The sequence below is a fragment of the Danaus plexippus genome, chromosome 2 (genome assembly GCF_018135715.1).
Source record: "Danaus plexippus chromosome 2, MEX_DaPlex, whole genome shotgun sequence".
NCBI lineage: Eukaryota > Metazoa > Arthropoda > Insecta > Lepidoptera > Nymphalidae > Danaus > Danaus plexippus.
This window is the reverse complement of record NC_083537.1, coordinates 3,944,978-3,968,583: the sequence shown is the minus strand read 5'-3', so window position 1 is coordinate 3,968,583 and position 23,606 is coordinate 3,944,978. Positions and strand designations below refer to the sequence as shown.

The 23,606-nt window shown below is 33.7% G+C and overlaps 2 protein-coding genes and 1 long non-coding RNA gene across 3 annotated transcripts; 2 read left to right on the top strand and 1 right to left on the bottom strand.

Moving 5' to 3' along the window:
* Positions 1–449: 449 nt before the first annotated feature.
* LOC116779442 (aromatic-L-amino-acid decarboxylase) lies at positions 450–8,181 on the bottom strand. Its single transcript, XM_032673721.2, has 6 exons — positions 8,044–8,181; positions 4,004–4,089; positions 3,613–3,847; positions 2,649–2,898; positions 2,250–2,398; positions 450–2,091 (listed from the first exon to the last, which is right to left on the bottom strand). The coding sequence occupies exons 2-6, from the start codon at positions 4,081–4,083 to the stop codon at positions 1,375–1,377; spliced, it is 1,431 nt and encodes a 476-aa protein (XP_032529612.2). The 5' UTR covers positions 4,084–4,089; positions 8,044–8,181; the 3' UTR covers positions 450–1,374.
* On the top strand, positions 3,105–3,709 carry LOC133320151 (uncharacterized). Its single transcript, XR_009753599.1, has 3 exons — positions 3,105–3,192; positions 3,306–3,363; positions 3,602–3,709. It is a non-coding gene; the product is annotated as an uncharacterized LOC133320151 (long non-coding RNA).
* Positions 8,182–14,479: 6,298 nt separating the features above from the next.
* Positions 14,480–22,889, top strand: LOC116779457 (trifunctional enzyme subunit alpha, mitochondrial). The gene is made up of 14 exons (XM_032673748.2): positions 14,480–14,684; positions 14,797–14,903; positions 15,652–15,838; positions 15,915–16,107; positions 16,992–17,113; positions 17,502–17,731; positions 17,891–18,070; positions 18,382–18,548; positions 18,918–19,147; positions 20,781–20,973; positions 21,612–21,747; positions 22,155–22,378; positions 22,491–22,607; positions 22,683–22,889. Exons 1-14 carry the CDS (start codon positions 14,615–14,617, stop codon positions 22,816–22,818), a joined length of 2,292 nt encoding a protein of 763 aa, XP_032529639.2. The 5' UTR covers positions 14,480–14,614; the 3' UTR covers positions 22,819–22,889.
* The last annotated feature ends 717 nt before the right edge of the window (positions 22,890–23,606 follow it).

Genomic DNA, 23,606 nt, shown 5'->3' with positions numbered 1-23,606 from the left:
AAAAAAAAAATTGTAGGTATTATGTAAGTGGAATATTTTTTTACGGTGTTCCACTATAGGAAATAATTTGATATTACAGAACCCTACTCTCACTTAATCAATTTGGAGTTTTTCAAAGAAATTTATTATTTATATAATGAATATTTATCGATAATGCATATGTATGTATACATGATTTCACTCTTTAAAAGTTTTTGTGTACCTACATACACACTAGTAAGGGAGTCGGTAGGTACACACACATCAACACATATATAGCACACACACCTGACTAGTTACTCAGGTATGTATGTGTCGACAGTTTCAAAGTCTTTCGTGGGCAAATATATAGGGACATAGGTAGACAGTACGGAACACTAGTAATTTAGAAGAATTTCACTAGTATGATCAAATAATGTTACTGTACGTAGGTTTTAAAAATAATTTATGTTTTATAAAAAAGACGAATATTTCAATCATTACTATTTACTATAATATTACGTAATAAGATAAGCATACATAACATCACAATGACTAACTATTTATTGGACAAACGGAGCTAAGCAAATGCGTATACAAAAAAAATGCTTGTAAACATATGCTTGATAACAATTTACTAATATATCATATAAACATTAAATATTTTCCTATACGACAATTTTATTGCAGTCGCGATAACTAGAAATATACATTTATATATTAATTATGAAAAAAAAACATAACATGTACTCGCGTAAGATTGATTCAAACGAGAGTCTATTAAACGATTTCTTATACAACACCAAGAAATATTTTGTTAAAAATTTATATGGTCCATTAAATATAGTTCTCAACAGGTACGTAAATTTTGATCCCATCAGACGTAACGCAATTCAACAAAATATACTTATTTTTATAACAAGGAAGAACAGATTTTGAGCTGACACTGATACTCATTACCATTTCGATGAATAAATATTTGACATTTTATTTCCAACTCATGTAACAAATAAGTGAGCCTAATCACTAATGCAATTTTGCATCGTTGCAGTTTTAAATCTAAACCGATATTTGTATATGCGTTTTAAATTTAAATGCATACTCTTACTAACCACACTGGAATCAATCAACGATAAAACACAAAACATATCAAGTTAAAATATAAATGTATGTGTTTATACTAAAGTGTACAAAGGAGGGTGAATTTAATTTCAATATTATCTTTCATAAAGTATGCTTAGAATAAATGAATAATTATAAATCATATCTAATACGACTTCGTCAAATGTCTAATACCCTATAATCAAACTACTTACACAGTATCATCAATAAATAAGCAAACAATCGTCATAAGCTATGAACATTAATAATCTACTTCATTTATGTATCTGTTTTGTTGAAGAAATATTTCATAATCTATTTTTCTGCTAGGACTTCATCAGCCGATGTCTTTATTTCTTCCCACGAACTTTGAATATCACTTTCTTCAGTGAAACGCGAGCAAACAGCAAATCTTAGGAAATAAACGTCATCCACTTTTGAAGGTACAAGATGAATCTTCCCGCGTCCATTAATACGTCTCAAGAGAGCCTCATTAGTTTCATTATCACCTTTGAGTCTGAAGCAAACTAAGCCCATAGTGACCTCTTCGAAAAGTTCGAATCTTTCGTCATCAAGACAGAGTTTTTCGAAAAGGTGAGCCAGTCCAATATGTTTACGGATGAAGTTCTGAATGTTCTCAACTCCATACAGTCTCAACACGAACCATAGTTTAAGGGATCGGAAGCGTCTTCCGAGAGGTATCTGCCAGTGACGGTAGTCCGGCGCTGATCCTTGCATGTCGTGTTTCAAGTATAAAGGATCGACGTTGAAGGCGTCAACGATCCAACGCGGCTGTTTCAGCCACATGGCGGAACAGTCGAAGTTAACCAGCATCCACTTGTGAGGGTTGAAGTTGAACGAATCAGCCTTTTCGACTCCCTTCATGAGGTGGCGGTACTCTGGACAGATGAACGCGGAGCCGGCGTAGGCTGCGTCCACATGAAGCCACACATCATGCGACTTGCAGACGTCGCCTATCTCGTCCAGAGCGTCGAAAGCGCACGATGATGTTGTGCCTAAGGTTGCGACGACCTGCGTGTTGCATTTAGTTTATACATTAGTTTTATTATGTCTTACGCTTCAATTAGAAACTTAATTCGAAGAATTAACCTGTTAAATATATTGCAACAAACTCGTAATGTTTCCAAGCGTAACTTTATCTTAAAACATGTTTTCTATTAGATACTTACATAAAACGGTATCAATCCATTCTTGATATCTTCGTCGATAGCCTCTTTCAAGGTATCTCCGCGCAGGCGTCTCTTTTCATCGTGCTTCAGGCTGCGGAGCTTTACTCCACCGAGGAGACCAGCTCGCTCGACAGACGAATGAGCTTGTTCTGGAAATATAAATAAACAAATTGTAAGTAAATTGGGTGGATGTCACATGTATGATATTTTAAGGACAAATATATGCTCGGACATCTAAATCTAACTAACGAGGCCGTCTCAAAGTCTTACTTTAAAACTGTATATAACATAACATATAAACTGAAATTAGAAACGAATAACTTAACTAAGACACAGTTTATATTTGTCTTTGTCTTAAGTGGGGCCATCATATACATAGAAAAATGTTTTTAAACTCACTATTACAATATCCAACAAGTTTGGACAGGATTTCAACTTCCGTCCAGTCTGGATGCTGTTCCTTAGTCCTCTGCATCGCTCGGGCCTTAGCTCCTAACAGAGCGACCAATGTGGCTTCACTGGCTGTACCCTGAATGACGCCACCGCCCTCGCCACCAGAGCGAGCCAAGAATTCTTCTGGCAGACCCAGCATCTGGCCTAGCCAATCCAGCATCACCACCTCAAGCTCGGTGCAAGCTGGACTTGCGATCTATGTTTTATAAGAACATAAGATCGTTTTAAAGTCCGTATGTACGACTAAGTATCTTATTAAACATTAAAAAAAATATGTATATTCGTCAAAATGTATTAACCCTTTTCCATAAAAGTTAATGGTACATAATTATACACACTTAAATTATAACTCCTTTTTTACAGTCAACTAAATTTATAAATACTTTTAAAAATCTTGTTATGCTAGTACGTTTTTCTAAACTCGTACTCCTTGACAAATGAGTGATATCACGTCACCTTGACAATGGTTTACGGAAATACATAATGCAACGTAATGTTAATTGATCAAATATAATATTTCATAATAATTATTGATTATAATTTTTATATATATAATAAATTGGAATAAAAATAGCTTTATTTAAATATTAAATCGCTTTGTAGGTCGTGGAAGGTTTTTTATAGTTAACGTCGAATAACGTCAAAAGTATTCAAAATTACGGTAATTAAAAGAAACCTTGAATTTTATTCGTATCTATCTGAGTAGCCCAAATATTATATTAATTGTTTTTATTTAATTGTTAAAAAATATTTATAATTTTGGCATATTTAATAATTGAGTTGAAGTTTCTATATCTTACTCAGAGGTTGCAATAACTCAAACCTTTCTACTGCTTGCAAAGTGTTTTTTTTTACAAATATGTATTCATTTTATATATCAATTCTTATATTGATTGTAGGCTATAATTACCCAGGTGAAACCAATGCAGGCGATGGCTCCGCTTAACATATCTGCAACGATCGATGGATAGGAGTTGGCAGTGGGGAAATAGGCATGGAAACGTGGGGAATGCCAGTGGGTAACTCCTGACATAACCACTCTCTCAATATCAGCCATTACGGCCGTCCAGGGTTCAGGCTTCTCTGGAGCCTGCTCCGGTACCAAGGGTCTTAAATACCCTGGCTTCACTGAGGGCACCACTTGCCTGTAACATGTAAAAATAGTTAAATAAATAATTGTTCGTGAAGGTTTGCACATAAAATTTTCTATGAGATTTAAATATAGTTTCATGTTATTATGTTTTTTGATAGTGTGATTGCATACAAATTAATAATAATCTTTAATAATACATTTGCCATACCTGTCGCGTATATTTTCCAAGTACTCGGCGATGTAATCAGCCATTGCCTTCGCGAAATCCTTGAACTCCTTAGCTTCCATTTTTTTCTATAAATTATTTTTTTTTAATAAGTATTTTTTTGTTATGAAATAAGATCATTAGATGAAGTTCTTAATATTTGAAAGTACGAAAACGATAAAATGAAAAATGTACATCCATCCGTTCTCTTTACAACATTAGTAATAAAGGAACAATTAAGGAATCTACAGATTTATTAGTATCCGTATTCAATGCCGAGAGAACGGCAGTATAGCTGGTTGCACAACGCAGCAAGTGGTGCGAGGTTATATACGGACCTCGGAAACTTTACGTTGTTAGAATCGGTTTTGACACTTGAATTTAAATCTGTTCCAACTGCTATACAAAATATAAGCCTAGAAAATTATTTGTATATTCAAAGTTAGCATAACATTGCTCTGATTGTCCGTTTAATTTATTCTTGCGAATCTAAAAAGGGGTTAACAATGAGAAAAACTATTGTTATTAGACTGTATCCGATAATCAATTAAATAAATGCAATACTAATGTAGGTTTAATAATTCACCTTGAATTACAATAAAGTAGGTGAAGTGTCAAGAACTGTGCCGGTAATAATTACCGAGCCATAAAATAAAATATAAACAATGAAAATTTTATAATATTGATATAATTATCTATCTTTGTTATTATATTATGTCAGCGATATTCATGGGATAGGAAAATGTTAGCGTCTTTAACTTCGAATGAGGTGAAGGAAAAACGGTCGTTGTTGTCAAGCTGGAATAAGATCTGAAGACTGCAGACCTGAGACAAGTTATTAACCAAAAAAAAGGATTAGAAAAAAATATATATTTTTATATTGCTCGATCAATAGTTTCCATATTGCCGTATTGCAATTTAGTTCAAGTGACCGCTTTGTAAGGGTTGTGTAGGAGGAATGGAAGGAGTCGAGTAGAATTATTGTCGGTTATTCTGACTGTCTCTATCATGACCTCTGTACCATGAAATGCATGGATTTATCACGTTGAGCTTGATACTATATACTCAAACTCCATAATACTGGAAATTAAAAAGAAGAGGAGTGGCGCTCTTGTAGCGCATATTTTAACTCAAAGTAATTAAAACCCGCTCGGGACTTCCCATCGACCTGAAATCATGATCTTAGTCATATTCTTGACGTTCAAGTACAGAATTTTCTTTGAAAAGTCTAGATTTTGTCATACGTCAAAAATAACAAGTTTGTAAACAAAATCAATTAATAACCCCTAAAAAAATTACAAGCTATTTATAACAAACCATAAGCTGCGAGAACTTTCATTTATGGGACATTAATTCTTTATTTTCCAAGTTAAGTTTTCTTAAGCTTTTTTTCATAGAGAAATTTTGAAACTCGTAATTTATAACTAAATTGCTGTTGTTAAACGGCTAATGCTCTCTATATTTTTAGCTACAGAATCACACTTGCATTTATCCCGTTTGTTGTTGCATATTTTCTGACCAAAATTATGTTTATTTGATGGTCTTGATTTTATTTTATGCAATAACTGGTAGATATTTTTTGCTCTTTTTCAAAAAGAAAAACAGTTTGTTAAAAAGCAATCTACAGTATGTTAATTATTTTATTCAGGTTAGGGAACATAAAGTTTGAAATGCAAACACTTGACAGTTAATCTTAATAACTGAATACATAGTTTTTAATTTTATAGTAAATATTATCAATCATATTTGCCACACAGAATTGCCACCGAGAAAACCTGTTCTTCACTCATCAAAACCTTTTTCGGAACCCATTCATATAATTCCTATTATAAGTTCCTACTATTAACTTCCTTCGCCTCTTGCGAATAGACAGAATAAAATGCCTATGTATATCGTTCTAACAATAAGGATATATTTAATCTTCCTTTACTGACTGTTAAATTAAAGTTTAAATAATAGAAAACAAACAAATTTGTATTACTTACTTTACGTATTAAATATAGAATTCTTAGTTTAAAAATGTTTACGTTCGTTTTGATTCCTATTTAGGTAGTTTATATAAAGTCGAAATTAATGCTTAGTATAAGTTTGCATCATTACATTACGTACGAAGGGGGTTTCCATTTCTTATTTAAGAGCCAACGTTAATAGTATAATGTGCCAAGATTTATGAAAAAAAAGTGTTAACGCTTCGTATGTAGCGCGACTATACAAGTTTGGAGTAAAGATACAGATAGCTTTTATAATATAAAGAAACTATTACGAATACTTTATGTCCCAAAGCGGGTCGCAAAAATATTTGCTTTATAAGCAAACAAAAGATTATTTTATTTGTAATAATATATATGCTAAGTCAAGTCAATATTGAAAATATTATAATTTTATTTCGTGATGTTTGTTGTGTTTATCAATATATTTTTGCAGTGTTCTTGTTTGAAAGTAGAAAAAGTAAAAATTAATAGCACTAAAGGTAGTGATTATAACCTAGAAATCAAACCAGTGGTTTAGTCTTTCGATGCAAATCTTTGTAAAGTTATACTTACCATAAGTTTTGCATCGTGTACTACAAACGCAGCGTTTTAGATTTTCCATTCATACATTTTTACACATGATAGTATCGATTTAGGTTTGTGAATGAAAAACTTATGATAAAGCTATTGGGGTGGGATTTCAAATGTAATTGACCTCATCATTTAACACCAAATATGGCGAAACAGGAATGCATATCACAAACATATTGTTTAAAATATAAGTTATAGCCATTCATCAGTTTAAGAGTTGTAACTATGTCGTATTATTAAATTCACAGCTTTAAAAACTTTTTTTTTTCTTCGTTAAATAAGTAAATTAATAATGAGGGCTCAAATTTTTATTAAAAAAATAATATGATAATCATTTATAGGGTTTTGAATATTTATTTGATATTTTATTACAAGATTGCTAAGAATTTTGTCGGATAAATAAGTATTAATTAAAAATAACCTGTTAGGTTTTTACTGTAGCGTCACAAACACACGTAAAAATTTCTTGCAAACAAAAATTATTTCCCCGACTACGCGCGGGTATTTCCCTTTGTCGTCGCGTAGTTTAAATTAGTATTTTTCCTCAAAGACTTATTTATGGTTCATATGTATATTTTTTCTACATTTATAAATTTAATAAAGAGTGAATGAATGCCTTTACTTATCCGGTATATTTATATTTAGCCAGAGTTGTCATAATAACACAACATTATATATTGTTATAAAAATATGTTGGATGATTTTATTTTTAACCGAGCAACAATTTGTTACTAGCGGTAACAATATTAGGAACAAAATAAATATCTAATACTTTCGGCAGTGATTTAAATAAAACTAATACCTTTTCGGATTTACTACGCGAATTTTTATTATTTAACCATTATCACGGTTGCTGAAAAGTAACCGAAACGTCGGTGTTATGTAGTTTAAAATAATAAGACATTCGCGTAGTATATCCGAAATATATTAGTTTTAACAGTAATAAGACTACAATTCTTGTGAAAATTACAATTAAACCAATAAAATGGTGAAGGTTAGTTTAATAGAACTGTCGACTTTTTATCGCTGGTCACAAATAAGAAACAATAATATCTAATACAACAATATTAATATTATCTTGACAGAGAAGGTCAAGGCATGGAGATCGAAAGTGAATAAAATGTGTCAGCAAACAATTTGTATGGTGAATTTTAACAGATAATTTTGACCGCAAGCTCTATACAAGGTTATTGTTTCAATGTACAAACTTAAACTGGTTTCGATAATAATAATGTTTAATTTAAATATTACTTCAACAATTAAATCAGTACCAACAGTCATAAAATTGTACTTATTGATAGCAAATAGAAAAACAATAAGGTACTAGTCCAACGAGCGAGTAACAAAACATTTATTTGTCAAATAAGTTGCTAAATATAGATAATAATAATATAATAGACTGTACAGGACTATTATAGATTGTACTAATAATTTATGAAATTTCAAATCTTGAGTATTATCTATATACTGTAAGGTACTTACCAAAATTTCAAAGCACAAACGTTTAAATTTATAAACACAAATATATCGCAATGATTAATATAATCACGGCCGTTTGGAGCTGTGCGTTAGGACGCTGTGTTCTGACCAATACTTCTAGCGAACTACGCCCGCACCGCTCCAATCACTTTATATATATCGTACATTGCCGAAGGATTATATATATGTATAAATATACGGACAGAATTCAACCACAGATCAGTATTGACCAGATATAACTATTTGAAAAACGTTTAATGTTTATGTTCATTCTAGGTATTATAAGTATGACAGTATTTCGATACTCTATCTATCTACTATATAAAATGATTTAACAGCTCGTCAAAATTTACTTCAAGTTAAATTTTATTCAATAATAATTCCTTGATTTTTTTAAAAGTAATAGTTCAAAAAATAATTTAGATTCAAAATATTTCAAAATCGAGGTTTTGCCCTTGGGTTGACATTCTAATTTGTTACGTTATGATATATAAAAAAATGCAAAAATGGTACACAGGTGTAAAAAATTATAACTCTTATATTAAATTTTAAATAGACATAAATATTTACTGGGAACTACTTTCTATTATTGTATGTTATCAACGAATTATAATATTTTCAAAATGTCATATAAAATCAAAATATAACACTTCCACCAGAATAATACCCATTTTGACTTAAAATATGGGGGAGGTCTTGCTCTGTATTATCTATGATCGATGTGCTTTTCACAGTGCGGACCAATTGTTTAATTTAATATAATATATTTTAATATTATTTATGATTCTGAATACCACGACGGATCATTCAATATGCAAAACAAGAAATACCCAAAATTAAATGTACGCCAACTCTACAACAAAACGAAAGTATGAATAATATATTTACGTTTTTTCATTCAGCGTTAGTTTAAGTTTTTATTTCATATACATCTCAACTATAAAACTAATTACTTATATAAATGCTAATGCAAAATAAAAGCGTATTGCTGACTTATTGAACATTGAAGAGTGGTTGGGCGAGGTGTGAGATCGGCAGCACCACCCCCTATATCAGACTCTCGAGACAAGAGTAATTGAATCAATTCCCTAAAGCGGAACTTGATATAACAGAAGTTTTATTGCATTCGTATTATATAGGTAATTTATTAATATATTTTGTTTTACATAAATTAATAATAATAGTACTTCAATAATTTTAAATATAACTTGTAATGTTCCCTGTACTAGGATTCAACAAAAATTTTCATAAAAATAAAATACATATTGCTTATTGCCGAAATATTATAAAATAAACTTCATTTATATAAAAATGTATATAAATTAAAATATCTGACTTCAAAATTCACAACAAAATGTAGATAAAAGGTTTTATCGTTATATTATACAGCCCTAGGGATCTCTAAGAAATAAGTCGCACTTTATAAAATCACTGTGAAAAGGGAAAGATCCACTTGTTGCAAATTCTCTTCCAGTAACCATGGAAACGCTTCGCCCAACGCCTGCCACCACAACACCCTCTGTCAAGAAGTAGAGAACTCTCAGATTTAGGGCTACCAGCGTAATATATAGAAAAAAATATATATTTAATTTTCTCTTATGATCAAATCCTTTAAGGATCAATGTAATAAAAAGGACTAAACCTGAATGAAAAATAAATGAATTTGAGTATTGTGAAAAATTTTTGTATCAAATTTTATACGTTTTTTAAATAGTTGTAATCGAACCATATTTTCACCCCGTACGATGGTGAATCATTTGGTTCAACCACATAACATTATAATTTGGTCGATCTCAAGTAAAAAAAAACGACTACATTGAGGTATAAGTTTCCATTGAAGCGTTTATAAAAAGGAACGATGACATTACTTAATACCTTTACTTATAGTACTGTTCTTAAGACATATCTAATTCACAGACATCAAAGATAGAAGTTTAAAAAATCTGTAGAAGAAGCAGTCTAGTAGCAACCCTAGATTATTCCGGGTCAACGTGGATAATTACGCTTCCAAAGCTTTTGATGAAGTAGAGCTTTCAGAGTCAACGAGTCATAACCGTGAAATGTCATGTTTTATATTCAATATATATAATAATTCTATTAGTACGTGTTATGTGAAATTTAAAATTATGTGTCTACGTAACAACGGGTATCTTGGGGAGTTAGTAAGGAGATTTGTAAATGGATACTAATAATTCCTAGTATAAAACCAATCGTTCTTAGTTAGAGCCAACTAAAATTCCATTTCCTCTCAAGAAATTAAACTATGCTCTACCACAGACCAGAGTTTCGATTTGGGCTCCATAATATTAAACCGTGCGAGATTAAAATGTTCAAATGTCACAGTTATTCATTAATATTCATATATATCTACATATTTGTATTTGTATTTAAAACTACGGCCCGGAGAGTCGGGTTGACGCTGGAAAGACAGCTGACGCTGGAAAGACGGATGGCGCTGGAAAGACAGCCGACGGCAACGGCCTAGTAAGCCCAGCCCGGGATTTACGAAGCTAAAAGTCATATAAAGAAAAATACTCCTAGGACAGTCCGAGAGGGGGGGAGGGGCGAAAGATCTGTCCACCGGTCGATGTAAACGGCGAAAACGGCGCGAATACGGATTTGAAATGCCCTACGTGCGGGAAAAATTACAAGAGACGAGCCTGGTATATAAAAATCTAAAAACAGATAATGGTGTTAAAGCACGACAATCGTCGGTAAGTTCTTCAACTTTCACTTCGGATAGAGTTGACCCTCATGTATCCCATGGTGAACCATTAATTGGAAACTACCAGGAGTCCATTGACATCCGGACACGTCTTAGCATTCCAAACATGAAACAATCGACTTGGAAAGTTCACGACGACAATTTAGCGGTCCTGTTAGAGCATCCGGGCTCGAAGCAGGAATTGAACTCGAGAGTAGAAACTTTCCAAAATACTATTTACGACTACTTTAATGAGCAATATCCACCTCGAAATCATTACTCTCGCAAAAATAAAGACAATTCTTTCAAGATAAAAATGAGGAGGATAAAACGGGAATTAATTAAAAATCTATGTATAGCCAAAGCCCTAGGCGACAATCACCTTAGTGATCAACGCTCTAGCTAGTTAGCTAGAGCGTTAAGATCAATTCTAAAATTAATTCAAGGAATACCGGCGCAAATCGTAGAATATCGCGATAATTTTGACCGGCCAAACCAGGAAGTAGATTTTGACAAAAACCCTTTTGAGTGTTTCGAAAACCATTTTTAGGAAAAAACGCGGACACCTTCTCTTGACCAACGAACAAATATACGATCATTTTAAGAGCACATACGAAGTGCCTAAAAGTGTAAGACTCTATACGGATCCCAACGAACAAAAATCTGGAATTCCTCGTATCGATTTCCACGGCATTCCACCAGCGCTAGATGAAATAAGTATTCAGATAAAGAAAAATCGTCTAAATCTGCGCCGGGACCCAATGGTATCCCATATATAGTCTTTAAAAAATGTCCATCGGTTCGTAAACATTTCGATAAAATATGGTCAAGGAAGCAAATCCCGGAGTGCTTCGGAAAAGCAATTTTTGTCCTCATTGCCAAAAAAGATCGAGTGACAGATCCGAAAGATACTAGACCGATAGCCTTAACAAATACTATATCCAAAATCTTTTTCTCAGTTCTACAAACGAGAATGACGCGATTCATGCTCAGCAACAGGTATTTTAGGCCAAAACACCAGAAAGGGTTTTTACCCGGAATTTCTGGATGCCTAGAACACAACAATTTGCTGTCGGAGAGTTTAAAAGATGCTAGGAAAAGCGAGAGGCAAATTACAGTTTGTTGGGTAGACTTAGAGAACGCGTTCGATACAACACGAATTGATGCTATTCGCGCTAAGATGGTACAACTTTCCACCCCTAGTTAGTGATATGATCGCGTCGTATTACTCAAAATTAAAGTTTTCTATAACAACTAAAGAAGGCCATTCAAAAACATTTAGTTACAATGTAGGACTATTTCAAGGTTGCTGTTTATCTCCAATTGTATTTAATATTGTAATTAACATCTCAGTAGATACATTAATCAGCAACGAGAAAAAATGGGGGTATCGGTTCAAGTTTAATAATAATAACATGGAATCCATTTTAGCCTTCGCTGACGATCTCGCAATTCTGACACGTAACCCCAAACACTGTCAAGTACTATTAGATGAAGTGGATAAATTCTGTGAGTGGACCGATGGATTGAGGACAAAACCAAGTAAATGTCACTGTCTGTATCTCGGTAGGCGGAATACAAAATACACCTCATACGATCTGGGATTATCGTTAGGCGGTCATGCATGCATTTACAGAAAATGCACCATTTAAATTTCTCGGTCGGAAGATTGATAATATAGTAGATAGCTTTTTAAACGATCTCAACAAGATAGATAGCCAGATCAGTAACGTTAAAAAAGTTTGGATCTACGATAATTATCTTACTTCAAGTTTAAATTGGCCTTTCCTCGTCTATGATTTTAATAAAACCCTTTTGTCAAAGTTAGATGCAGGCGTCATAAGGATGTTGAAGTTGTGGCTCGGGCTCGCGCTAACGGCTGATTCATCGGCTTTATTCAGGGATCGCAATAGTTTTGGGATGAGTCTAAAAAGGCCATCGGAGCTCTATCAACACCTGAGAGTTTCCAAGAGATATATCCTGGGGAAATCCCATGATGACGTCGTTACATCGCTCTCAAAAGACAAAGATGCCCGAGAGCTAGAGTCAAGGCTTCAATTTCACAAGCAGTTTATGATAGGAGCACAAAGTAACAGAGTAGGGTTAGGATCAAGAAAAAAAGTCCAAGATACGGATATATTGAAGTCTTTTATTCGGCAAGACGAGAATGATAAATATAAGATCCATGCAATAAGTTTAGAATTGCAGAACGAGTGGTTAGACATAGGAGATTTTTGCATCCCATTAGCATTAAAATGGCGCACCTTAATCCACGATTGGTCATCAGCATTGCTAAAATTCTATCTCATTGCGTTCCAGATGACTCTCCCAGATTAGAGTAATCTAATAATATGGGGTAAAGGTACCGAAAAAATTTGCTTTATCTGTGGGAAGACAGTTGGAACTGCTAGGCATTTGTTAGTGGGATACAAAATCCCCGAGGATATTTTTGCGTCGGCCTCCAGATCAGACATATTTATGTATTCGCGAATTTTAAAGCGCGTTGCGATGATAGAGCTTACGGTTCCTTGGGAAACCAACATCCCCAAAGACCATACCATCAAGGTCAACAAATATTACGAGCTCACACACGAACTCACTCGAAATAGTTTCGTCGTGGATTTATACGCGGTAGAAGTGGGAGGAGTGAGAGGTATAACGACTAAATCTCTTTACAACCTACTAAAAGACTTGGGCCTGTCCAGTACTCACATTAATTCATTCTTGGAACGTACTTCGAAGGCAGCCCTAGTAGGTAGGTTAATTTTTTAAATAAATTATAGCCTGTGCTCACTTTTTGATGCGTAAAGCTTTACTACAAGACTTCATGGAAAGAGTAACAAACATTAAAAAAAAGAAAGAGTAACAAATATACATCCTCACAAACTTCTGTAGTTATAATAATAAGACTAGTTGAAATTTAAAAGATTAACACGTAAGACTGGTAACATTTTCTTCTACCTGTTCCCCTGTGTATATTTCACTATTAAGAGAAATTAATAGGTTTCTCATAATTTCTGGATTAATCAAGCAATAAATTTTATTGAAAATTAATTTCACTTTTGCGTTTCTCCTAGTCCTCAACCGGGAAAGTATTGTGAAATGAATGCAAAAGAGAAAAAAGAAGAAACGAGAAAGGTTATTGTACCATTGGTACGGAATCCAAAATGCTAAGATTGTTGGCCCGACACAGTGGAAACTCGGATATTTTTAGAAAATAAAAAATCGTTTTCCACACTTCATCCTTCGTCTGTCCTTCTTTATGATATCTATATATTATACTCAACAACATAAATAAATGTCATATGTAACCTTTTAAAGTCAGTCGGTAAATCCTATATACATTGTCAATGATATTTGTCTCTATTTATTATTTATTCACGGCTATATTTTAAATCTAATATTCATGTTTACTCGATTAACGTGAAATGTTTATTCCTGACATTAATTAAAAATATTATTTCAATATACACAAATCTTTATATAGTGGACCATTGGCTTTAGTTTTGGTATTTTTTATTATTGTTGTCAAATTTTTTATTTTGATATTTTAGTTGCAATCAAATTATAATAATTTAATAAAATGTGTCAAAAATGCATAAATTGTTATATTATTATGTATATTTTAATTACCAAAACAAATATTAATTTGTTTCTGATTAACCACGTCCACAGTCCATTCTTTTATGACATTTAAAAAAGCAAATGACATCTGTTGTCAACTCAGATGCCCCTCTTCCCCTCCTACCACCTACTGGCTGGCCCTGTTTGCTCCTCATCTGTCGAGAAAGTTTAGGTTCAAAGTCTGGGTACAAAATTCCTAATTTATTACAGCGGTTTATTCATATTTTAACTCCAATTTACATAATCATGTCCAATAGTAAGATGTTTAATGCACTTAAAGTGCTTAGAAGGCACAGCAATGGAAATTTCACAAATAGTAAGTGTTATAAAACTTATCGAACTTTTTATAATTAATAAAACTTTTTCAGGCATCAGTTCGACTACTCTTAAGGTTTTTATGGTTTTTTATTGTTATAATTTAATTTTAGGGTTACATAGCAGAACCTTTGCGGCTGCTGCAACGTCCCATGTCCACACCAAGTGCAAATTGGTTAATGGTGTATATGTCATAACACTTGATTCTCCAAATGTTAAGGTATGTCAAGTAGTTTTCCAAACAAATCACTTCACAATAAAAAGTTAATTCTATAAATAGTTAAAATTTTATTCATGTTAAGTAGAAGGAGGAGTTGAAGAGTTCTTAAAGTTTTAACTTCATCAAGTAGGTCCTCCTTAAGGACTTTACAAAAGACGGTTTAAGCCTATCTTGGCAACTCTTGGATCAGAACAAAAAAATGTAGTTTTGCTATAAGAAAAAGTTTTATAATAGAACATATATATATATATATATATAAAAAACATTCACATTTATCATGATTAGATGCAATTTTATATGATTACATCAATTTTATTTTCAATAAAATTATTTTGTTGCTAATCAATGAAACTGTCAAATTGCCAAAACTTTTATCGAACTACAGTGCAAAGTATGCAAATTATACACAGATAAATTGTTATGACAACCCTATGTACATACTTTTAAAGTGCAACTTATCTCCTATTTTTCCTAAACTTATTACAAATAATTTATGCACAATAATTAATTTATATTCATTGCTATACAAAATATCACATAACTTATAATTAATCGTCATAAGTTTTAGATTTAATTCTCATTTGTTTGAAAATAGTATGGAATCCTTTTAATTCTTATGTTTTCTCGGCTGTTCCAATAACAATAATTCTAAATGCTATAAGTAATTTGAAGTGTTAGTTTAATTTCCAAAGTATTTACTGCATGGTTCAAATAAAATTTTGAATGTACATAACATTTATAACTTCAGGTTAATTCCTTAAATCAAGACGTAATGGATGAAGTTAAATCTATCATTCAAGAAGTACAAAGCAATCCGGCAATCGAAGCTGCCGTTTTAATATCCGGCAAACCTGGGTGCTTTATAGCCGGTGCCGATATCAACATGATTGAACGCTGTAAAACAAAGGAAGAAGTAGTTGCGTTATCCAAAAATGGTGTGTTCGAAAATAATTGTAATATAAAAATTCAAGCCTTCAGGAGAGAGATCTTTCAATGATATTATTTTTTAAGGTCATGAAATCTTTAGGAGCATAGAAAATTCTACAAAGCCTTATGTAGCAGCCATTCAAGGATCATGTCTCGGGGGCGGTCTGGAAACCGCATTGGCTTGTAAATACAGAATTGCTGTGAAAGATAACAAAACAGCTCTGGCACTTCCCGAAGTTATGCTAGGTTTATTGCCCGGAGGTGGCGGCACTGTTAGGTATGGCTCAATTCATATTATATATTACTTCATGAGAGCTTCTTGGCTAATAAATAATTACACCTCAATATGAGAATAGGAATATTTAATATTTAGACTTTCTTTGGGCGTCGTGTTGTCATATTTAATCAGGTGATAGAATTATTTTTCAACATCTAAATGATGCTAGAAAATCCTAATGCTGCTATTGTGTCGTTTATATTTATAAAAAAAAAAAATTATGCCTAGAGTTGCTCCTCGCGGAAGAAGTGAATCTTCGTGATATTAAAATGAAAACAGGAAGGGAAGGGGCAGAAACTAGAAATGTATTATTCTTTCAGACAAACTATATTAACTATACTTTCAAGTCACAATTGGTTGCCCGCATGCGTTCGAGCGCCACGCATTCCCTCTCGCTCTGTCCCCCCCCCCCCGCCCCGTCCTAGCATAAGGGCGCATTTTCATTGGTCGATAAGGCCCGCATTCGGGGTGCGGGAGATTTCTGTAACGCATGCCATAGGGCCCGCAAAAAATTTATCGTTTTCACTGGTCGTCAGAGCCCGCATACGGGGTGCGGGTGATTTCTATAACGCATGCGAATTCCGTTATTCCGGAATGCGGATATCACCCGCACACGTTTAATCGACCGAGTTATCGACCAGTGGATTTCATTGGTTGTTAGCTCGCATGCGGGTACTCCCCGCAATCGGGCTAACTACCGACTTATCGACCAATGAAAATGCGCCTTAAACTTTTAACGCAACCTTGTTGGCAGTGGAATAACAAGTATCACTTCAAAAATATATTGTTGATATACTTGTCATCCCATTTTCAGTCGTTCGATTTATTTGATATTGAATTTGCAATTTATTGTGAGTCATTAAATAATATTTTTAATATTACAGGATGCCCAGACTAACTTCAGTTCCTACGACTTTGGATCTTGCTCTGACTGGGAAAACTGTGAAGGCCGACAAAGCGAAGAAACTTGGGATGGTTGATTTGTTGGTATCTCCATTGGGGCCAGGTAATTGTAGTGTGAAATTAATGCCAATTTAATTTAAATTCAAATAGAAAACATATTATGAAGGGTCATTGACACAGGCGAGAATTATTTCTAAGAGAATTATCAATTCCACAAAGCTGTATGAGTCAGCTATTCAAAGAGAAAATGTTTTAAAGATTGTAAAATCTAGTCTTATTTGTCAATAATTTTTTAATATCAATCAGAGTTTTTTGCTTATGCATGTACAAAGAAATTGTAATGAGATCTAAGACTTTCGCGAGTATTCATTTACGGATTACGGACATTTACATTACGGGTTATTCATTACGGAAAAATTGAAGTTTTTAGAAATTTTAGGTATTTCAATAAGAGGAATAGAATATAAATTAATTATTTTTTGTTTTTTTAGGCTTAGGACAACCCGAAGCTAACACAATGGCATATTTAGAAAAGGTCGCCGTTCAAATTGCCAAAGACATTGCATCCGGAAAAATGAAGGTAGAGAGGGGCAAGAAAGGTGTCGTCAATCAATTGATGGCCAGCGTCATGGATGTAGAGTTTGTCAAGAATTTCATCTTCAAGAAAGCCAAGGATCAAGTCATGAAAGCATCTCGTGGGTTATACCCAGCACCCCTCAAGGTATTGTCTTGTTAATTACAATATAACATTATAAACTGTCATTCCATTATTAATAATAATATTTTTATATGTACTTTTAAAAATGTGTCTGTGTTGAAAAAGTATGCCATGCTTATCCATTCATGAATATATGCATCCTATATATGTGCCTATTTCCAGATTCTTGAAGTCGTCAGGACTGGTGTAGACAAAGGTCAGGCTGCGGGCTACGAGGCGGAGGCCCAGGGCTTCGGTGAACTGGCCATGACGCCCCAGAGCAAAGGGCTCATTGGACTCTTCAGAGGACAGACCGAGTGTAAGAAGAACAGGTTCGGCAAACCTCAGAATGAAGTTAAAACGGTCAGTCTTATTGAATTCTTTGTATTGACTCAGTTCCTTCCGTTCTGTCACACGGTCTCCTCCATTAAAGTATTTCATGTCTATTTTTCTCACTCGTCACTGAAGGAGAATTTTTTTGGTGCATATATACACTATTACATATTAGTTCTGGCACATTGCTATCCCAACATAAATATTTCATACATTTGAAACAAGACATAAAAACTACATTTGTTTGGTTAATTATTTTATAAGGTATATATTTAGAATATTTAAAATTTTATAAAGTACCATAATAACCAGCCAGTATAACTAGATCCCCGTTTTATCAGATCGGCGTCCTAGGCGCGGGTCTGATGGGTGCTGGCATAGTTCAAGTGTCAGTGGACAAGGGATACCAAGTAGTGTTAAAGGACGCCACTACAGCAGGCCTCTATCGCGGTATGGGTCAGATTCAAAATGGACTAGTCAACGCTGTCAAAAGGAAGAGGATCTCATCGTATGTAACTTGATTTTATGGTATTTTTTTTTGTCTTTGGTATGATCTAAACCATAGACTGTTATTGTCTCTTAAGACTTTAATTGTCTAATATCACATAAACAGAAAATTTAAAACTATCAGTTTGAACATACCCTAAGATATTTATAAGTAATTTTCACTACTTACACACATTTTTGCTGGTACATTTAGAACGTCCCATTTCTTTATCTATTGTATTTTTTTTACATATTAATTATAATGTCTCAGAATCAGTGCTTTACCATTATAGCGATTTAATGACATACATAACTATTTGCCATTGTTTATACCTTTGAGAATTTAGATGATATACCATGTTTCAATGAATCTTCGTGAATTCAATAACAGGTTGCAGAAGGACAAGTTTGTTTCGAACCTATTGCCGACGTTAGACTACAGCAAGTTCAAAAACGCGGACTGCGTTATCGAAGCGGTGTTCGAAGACATCAATATCAAGCACAAAGTTATCAAGGAATTGGAAGCGGTTGTGCCCAAGCATTGTGTACTGGCCACGAATACTAGCGCCATACCTATAACCAAAATCGCAGCCGGCAGTAGCCGTCCTGAGAAAGTTATTGGTGAGTACACACAAAGAGACACGTAATAAAAATAATTCCTATATAGAACCGACAATACCGTCCCAAGCAGCGCTTACAGTGCTGTAAAATGGTTTATGCAAGTTAAGCGTTGTTTATAAGGGTAAGTAACCTTGTATGGGTGAATAGTGTCATAAGAGAGAATTTCTGTAGCTCTTTTTTGATTCTTAGTGCGTGCGTATGTATGTGTGTGCATGCGTATGTGTTCGTGCGTGTGTGTGCACAGACCCTAGTTATAAGACCTACAGGCAATAACAGTTGAATATTTGATTAATTTTTCAACAAACAGTTAGCAATTCATCACAATAACTTACCTGAAGATAATATTAGCAAAAATAACAAAACATTCATGTCTTAACTAATTAAGACAATAATATTTATTTATATAAAAAAAAACTAATTAACTTTTCAAAAATGCAGTTGAGACGTATTTAATTCTATTTATAATATTTTAAGCTAAATATATTATAAATGGTATTGTAAAATTATGTGCTTCTAATAAAAAATCGCTAGCAGGCGTAATTTTCGTGTGAGCTCTCGAGTATGAAAACGTCGAGACTTTCATTATTTATATCATATAAATATCACTACGAGTATTAAAAATACTTCCTGGCGACGGATACACGTCATCGCTATGACTATTAATTAACTTACAAAGCAGGCGAACATCAAAGTGAAAACGACAAGTTATTTATTTCACAAACTTCATATTGTAAATTATAACTGGAATTCATTATATCTATGAATTTATTTCAAGTATAAATAAAGACATCTTCCTGAAGACTGTCGTTGTCTAGTCTAGTCTGGTCTAGACTTATCAGAACATAATACACAGTCTTCACTATATAGAGGTTATAAGAAATTTACTTTGTCCGACGCTTTTTAGTCTTGTTTAATTATAGTATATAACCTTACTATACAAAGGAACGGTGAATGTATTCGCAGTTTTGTCTAGTGAAGGCTGAATGTCTGACTGCTATAATAGTGTTACCTAATTTACTATTAAAAGGTAATGACCTTCAGTTATCACTCCTCTGTGATAACACTTGGGTACATTGACATTACATTCTTGTTCTTAACATAGATCGGAAAAAACTCAATTTTTTTTTCCTTGCTATTGTCATGTTAAATAATTATCGTATGTGTTTTTTCTCCAATTCAAAGTCGTTTATTAGAAAAAATATTGTTATACGATGACACTGTTTAATTTTTTGGTGATTTTGATTCTTCTCTCTAATTATATTTAAGTTTTTCTACCAGGGAGGATGATTGTTGTTTTTTAATACAAAAATTAAATGTTGGCACATGTCTAGCCACTATATTATTTTAAACTTATAAAATAATTCAGTTCTTTCGTGATAATCTGCTTTCCTATGAACATTATCTCCGCGATGGGCATTTCCCCAAAAAATATCGAAGTAGCTGGTACATTACACAAATAACATGCATCAAACAACTCAGCAACTGTTTGCGGCATCAAGTTTGTGAGGCACCGAAAAAAATTACACATTCCGCAAGACATTTCCTTTCTTTCTTTCAACACCCATTGTCATAGATGAGCCAATCGATATATTGGGTGGCCTACAATAAAACCGAGATCCGTGACTATTTCCAGGCATGCACTATTTCTCCCCCGTGGACAAAATGCAGCTGTTAGAGATCATCCGTCATCCTGGGACGTCTGATGACACTGCTGCGGCGGCTGTTGCTGTTGGCCTCAAACAGGGCAAGGTTGTCATCACTGTCGGTGACGGACCGGGCTTCTACACGACAAGGATACTGTCCACCATGCTTAGCGAAGCCATTAGGTTGGTACCACTGATTGCTTTATTTACATAATGAGACCTAATTCTACCGCGAGTATTCATTTAAATGAAACTAATATTATTCGGATTACTACAATGACACCCCGTCTGCCGTGATCATGGTTGCTGCAAAGTAACCGAAACGTCGAGAGTGTGTAGTTTTTAAAATAATAAAATATACGTAGTAATCCTTAAAATCTTTGTCATTTATTTTTTTTTCTACATGTATAGTTCCGCCGTCATGGTTTTTCTTTGATATATAGAAAGAGTTTGAGCGACAGTTACTTTAATTGCTGTTTAAGATTTTATTTCTAAATATTCGATGTATCCATGTTTTGCCTTATAAATAAAACTAACATTCTCGGATATACTACGTTTTTTAATTATTTAGAAAAATCATACTCCCGATGTATTTGTTCACGGGCAGATGAAATGTGAAAATATAATTTTCAGTATATCCGAAAATCTTAGTTTCATTTATTATGCAATTTTGTATGTTTATTTGCAACGATATTTCTTCATATATTGGAATGGGTGGTTAACATTTAAATTATGACCGATCAAAATCAAAAATAGTGGAAGAAGGATGAAAAAACGAGTTTGCTATATTTGTTAATGGAAACCGCTTATGTTTTACCCAGGCTGTTACAAGAGGGCGTTGATCCCAAGGATCTGGACAGCATGACAAAGCAGTTCGGCTTCCCCGTGGGCGCGGCCACACTCGCCGACGAGGTTGGCATTGACGTTGGAGCACACATCGCCGTCGACTTGGCCAAGGTAAAATATATCATGGTACCATATGGTAGAAAATAAATGAACATCGCCGGGGCAACATTGTTGTATGGATATAATACCATATTACGTGTGACGTTGCTGACTCCGGGGAATGAACCCCAAGCCGTGTGAACCAGAAGATTCCTGATACTACAGAAGCCATGGAATGGCATTGCTATCCTAACATCGGAGCAATTATGTAGACTAGGTATAGGTTATAAGTTTTAATATGTAATTCATACTATAATACCCATATAAGTTCCTCGAACCTCTGGTTGCTGCTAAACGCACCCTACATAGTTCACACAAAAACAATACCAAACATTAATATAAATTTTACATATAACAAGATATATATGTATATATATGCAAAATTAAATATTATACTTAAATATTCTTCATCTATTCAGGCGTTTGGTGACCGCATCAGCGGTGGGGATCTCAACATTATGCAAGACTTAGTCACAGCTGGCTTCATGGGCAGGAAGTCCGGCAAAGGTTTCTATGTTTATGAGAAAGGCACCAAGAACAGGGATGTCAACCAAGATGCTGTAAATATATTAAAGACTAAATACTCTCTGGAACCAAAAGGAGCAAATACTGTCGAAGACCAGCAGCTGAGGATGGTGTCCAGGTAACGAGCATATAAATGGACTATTAATAATATACTAAATATTATTTGTGATAGAAATACTAGTCTATATTCTTCATAAAACTCGATTCAAGTATTTTGTTTCATGTTCTAGATTTGTCAATGAAGCAGTTTTATCACTCGAGGAGAAAATTTTACACAGTCCGCTTGAAGGTGACGTAGGCGCGGTCTTCGGTCTCGGATTTCCGCCATTCACTGGTGGACCATTCAGGTATATTATATTTTTAATAACATCAGAGCAAATTTAATATAATTAATCGATTAATATATAATTCTATACATTCAGATGGGTAGACCAATTCGGTGCTGGGAAACTGGTAGCAAAAATGGAGGAATTCCAAGCTCTATATGGCGCTCCGTTCAAACCCGCACAGACTCTGGTTGACATGGCCAAAGATAGCAGCAAGAAATTCTATAACTAAATGTTGAGGTCTCTAAAAATCTTTCAACTTCTTCCACACCACTACTGCCTTATTGCATGAGAAGTCCAAAACCGTCGACCTAAAATCCTTCTTCCTAATGGAGAATCATCTTAACAAAACACATTATTTTTGTAACGCGTGAAACTATATGAATGGTTGTTTCGTTTCGTAGATATAAGAATTGTCTCTATATGAAAAAATATTTATTTAGATTTAAGAATAATTGTATGTAACTCCTGAAAAATTTTGCAAAGAACATTTACACTTTTTGAATGCTGTTATTGTTGTATTTCATTTAGATAGTTCTTGATATCAAAATATATTTGTATTACTTACAAAAAAAAATGGTTTTCTTTGAATAAATAACCCATTTATATACAATAACCTTCAAGTTATGAACTTAAAAATTTATGTAAAAAGTCTAACGTATTGCAAGTTTTTTCCGAATTTTGTAAAAAAACATATGTCTAAGGATTATTGTATTGCACTCTTAAAACAAGAGAAACTTTCCATAAGTGTTAGCAGTCAGTTAGTGGTTGGAGGGAGCATTTTCATACAGTCACGAAATATAAACATTTAGGCTTTCAAAACATACATTTTAGTAAGTACGAATGCGAAATTGAGACGAAGGAAAAGGCAATGAACACTTATACGTCGCTATAAATTTTTACACGAATAAGTTAGTTTTTTTTTCAGTCGGATAGAAATAAGTTGTGCAAATATATTCAATTAAATGAGACGAAACCTCTCAGCATTCCATGGATTCACCGTGCGGGTGCGCTCCTACT

Excerpts from the sequence above, each read along its gene's own strand:
- LOC116779442 (XM_032673721.2), bottom strand. The coding sequence starts at position 4,083 with ATGGAAGCTAAGGAGTTCAAGGATTTCGCGAAGGCAATGGCTGATTAC. Across the intron at positions 2,399-2,648 it reads ACTTGTTGGATATTGTAATA|AACAAGCTCATTCGTCTGTC; the intron begins GTGAGTTTAAAA and ends TTATATTTCCAG. Across the intron at positions 2,092-2,249 it reads ATGGATTGATACCGTTTTAT|GTCGTCGCAACCTTAGGCAC; the intron begins GTAAGTATCTAA and ends TGCAACACGCAG.
- LOC116779457 (XM_032673748.2), top strand. The coding sequence starts at position 14,615 with ATGTCCAATAGTAAGATGTTTAATGCACTTAAAGTGCTTAGAAGGCAC. Across the intron at positions 16,108-16,991 it reads GGAGGTGGCGGCACTGTTAG|GATGCCCAGACTAACTTCAG; the intron begins GTATGGCTCAAT and ends TTAATATTACAG. Across the intron at positions 22,608-22,682 it reads TTCACTGGTGGACCATTCAG|ATGGGTAGACCAATTCGGTG; the intron begins GTATATTATATT and ends CTATACATTCAG.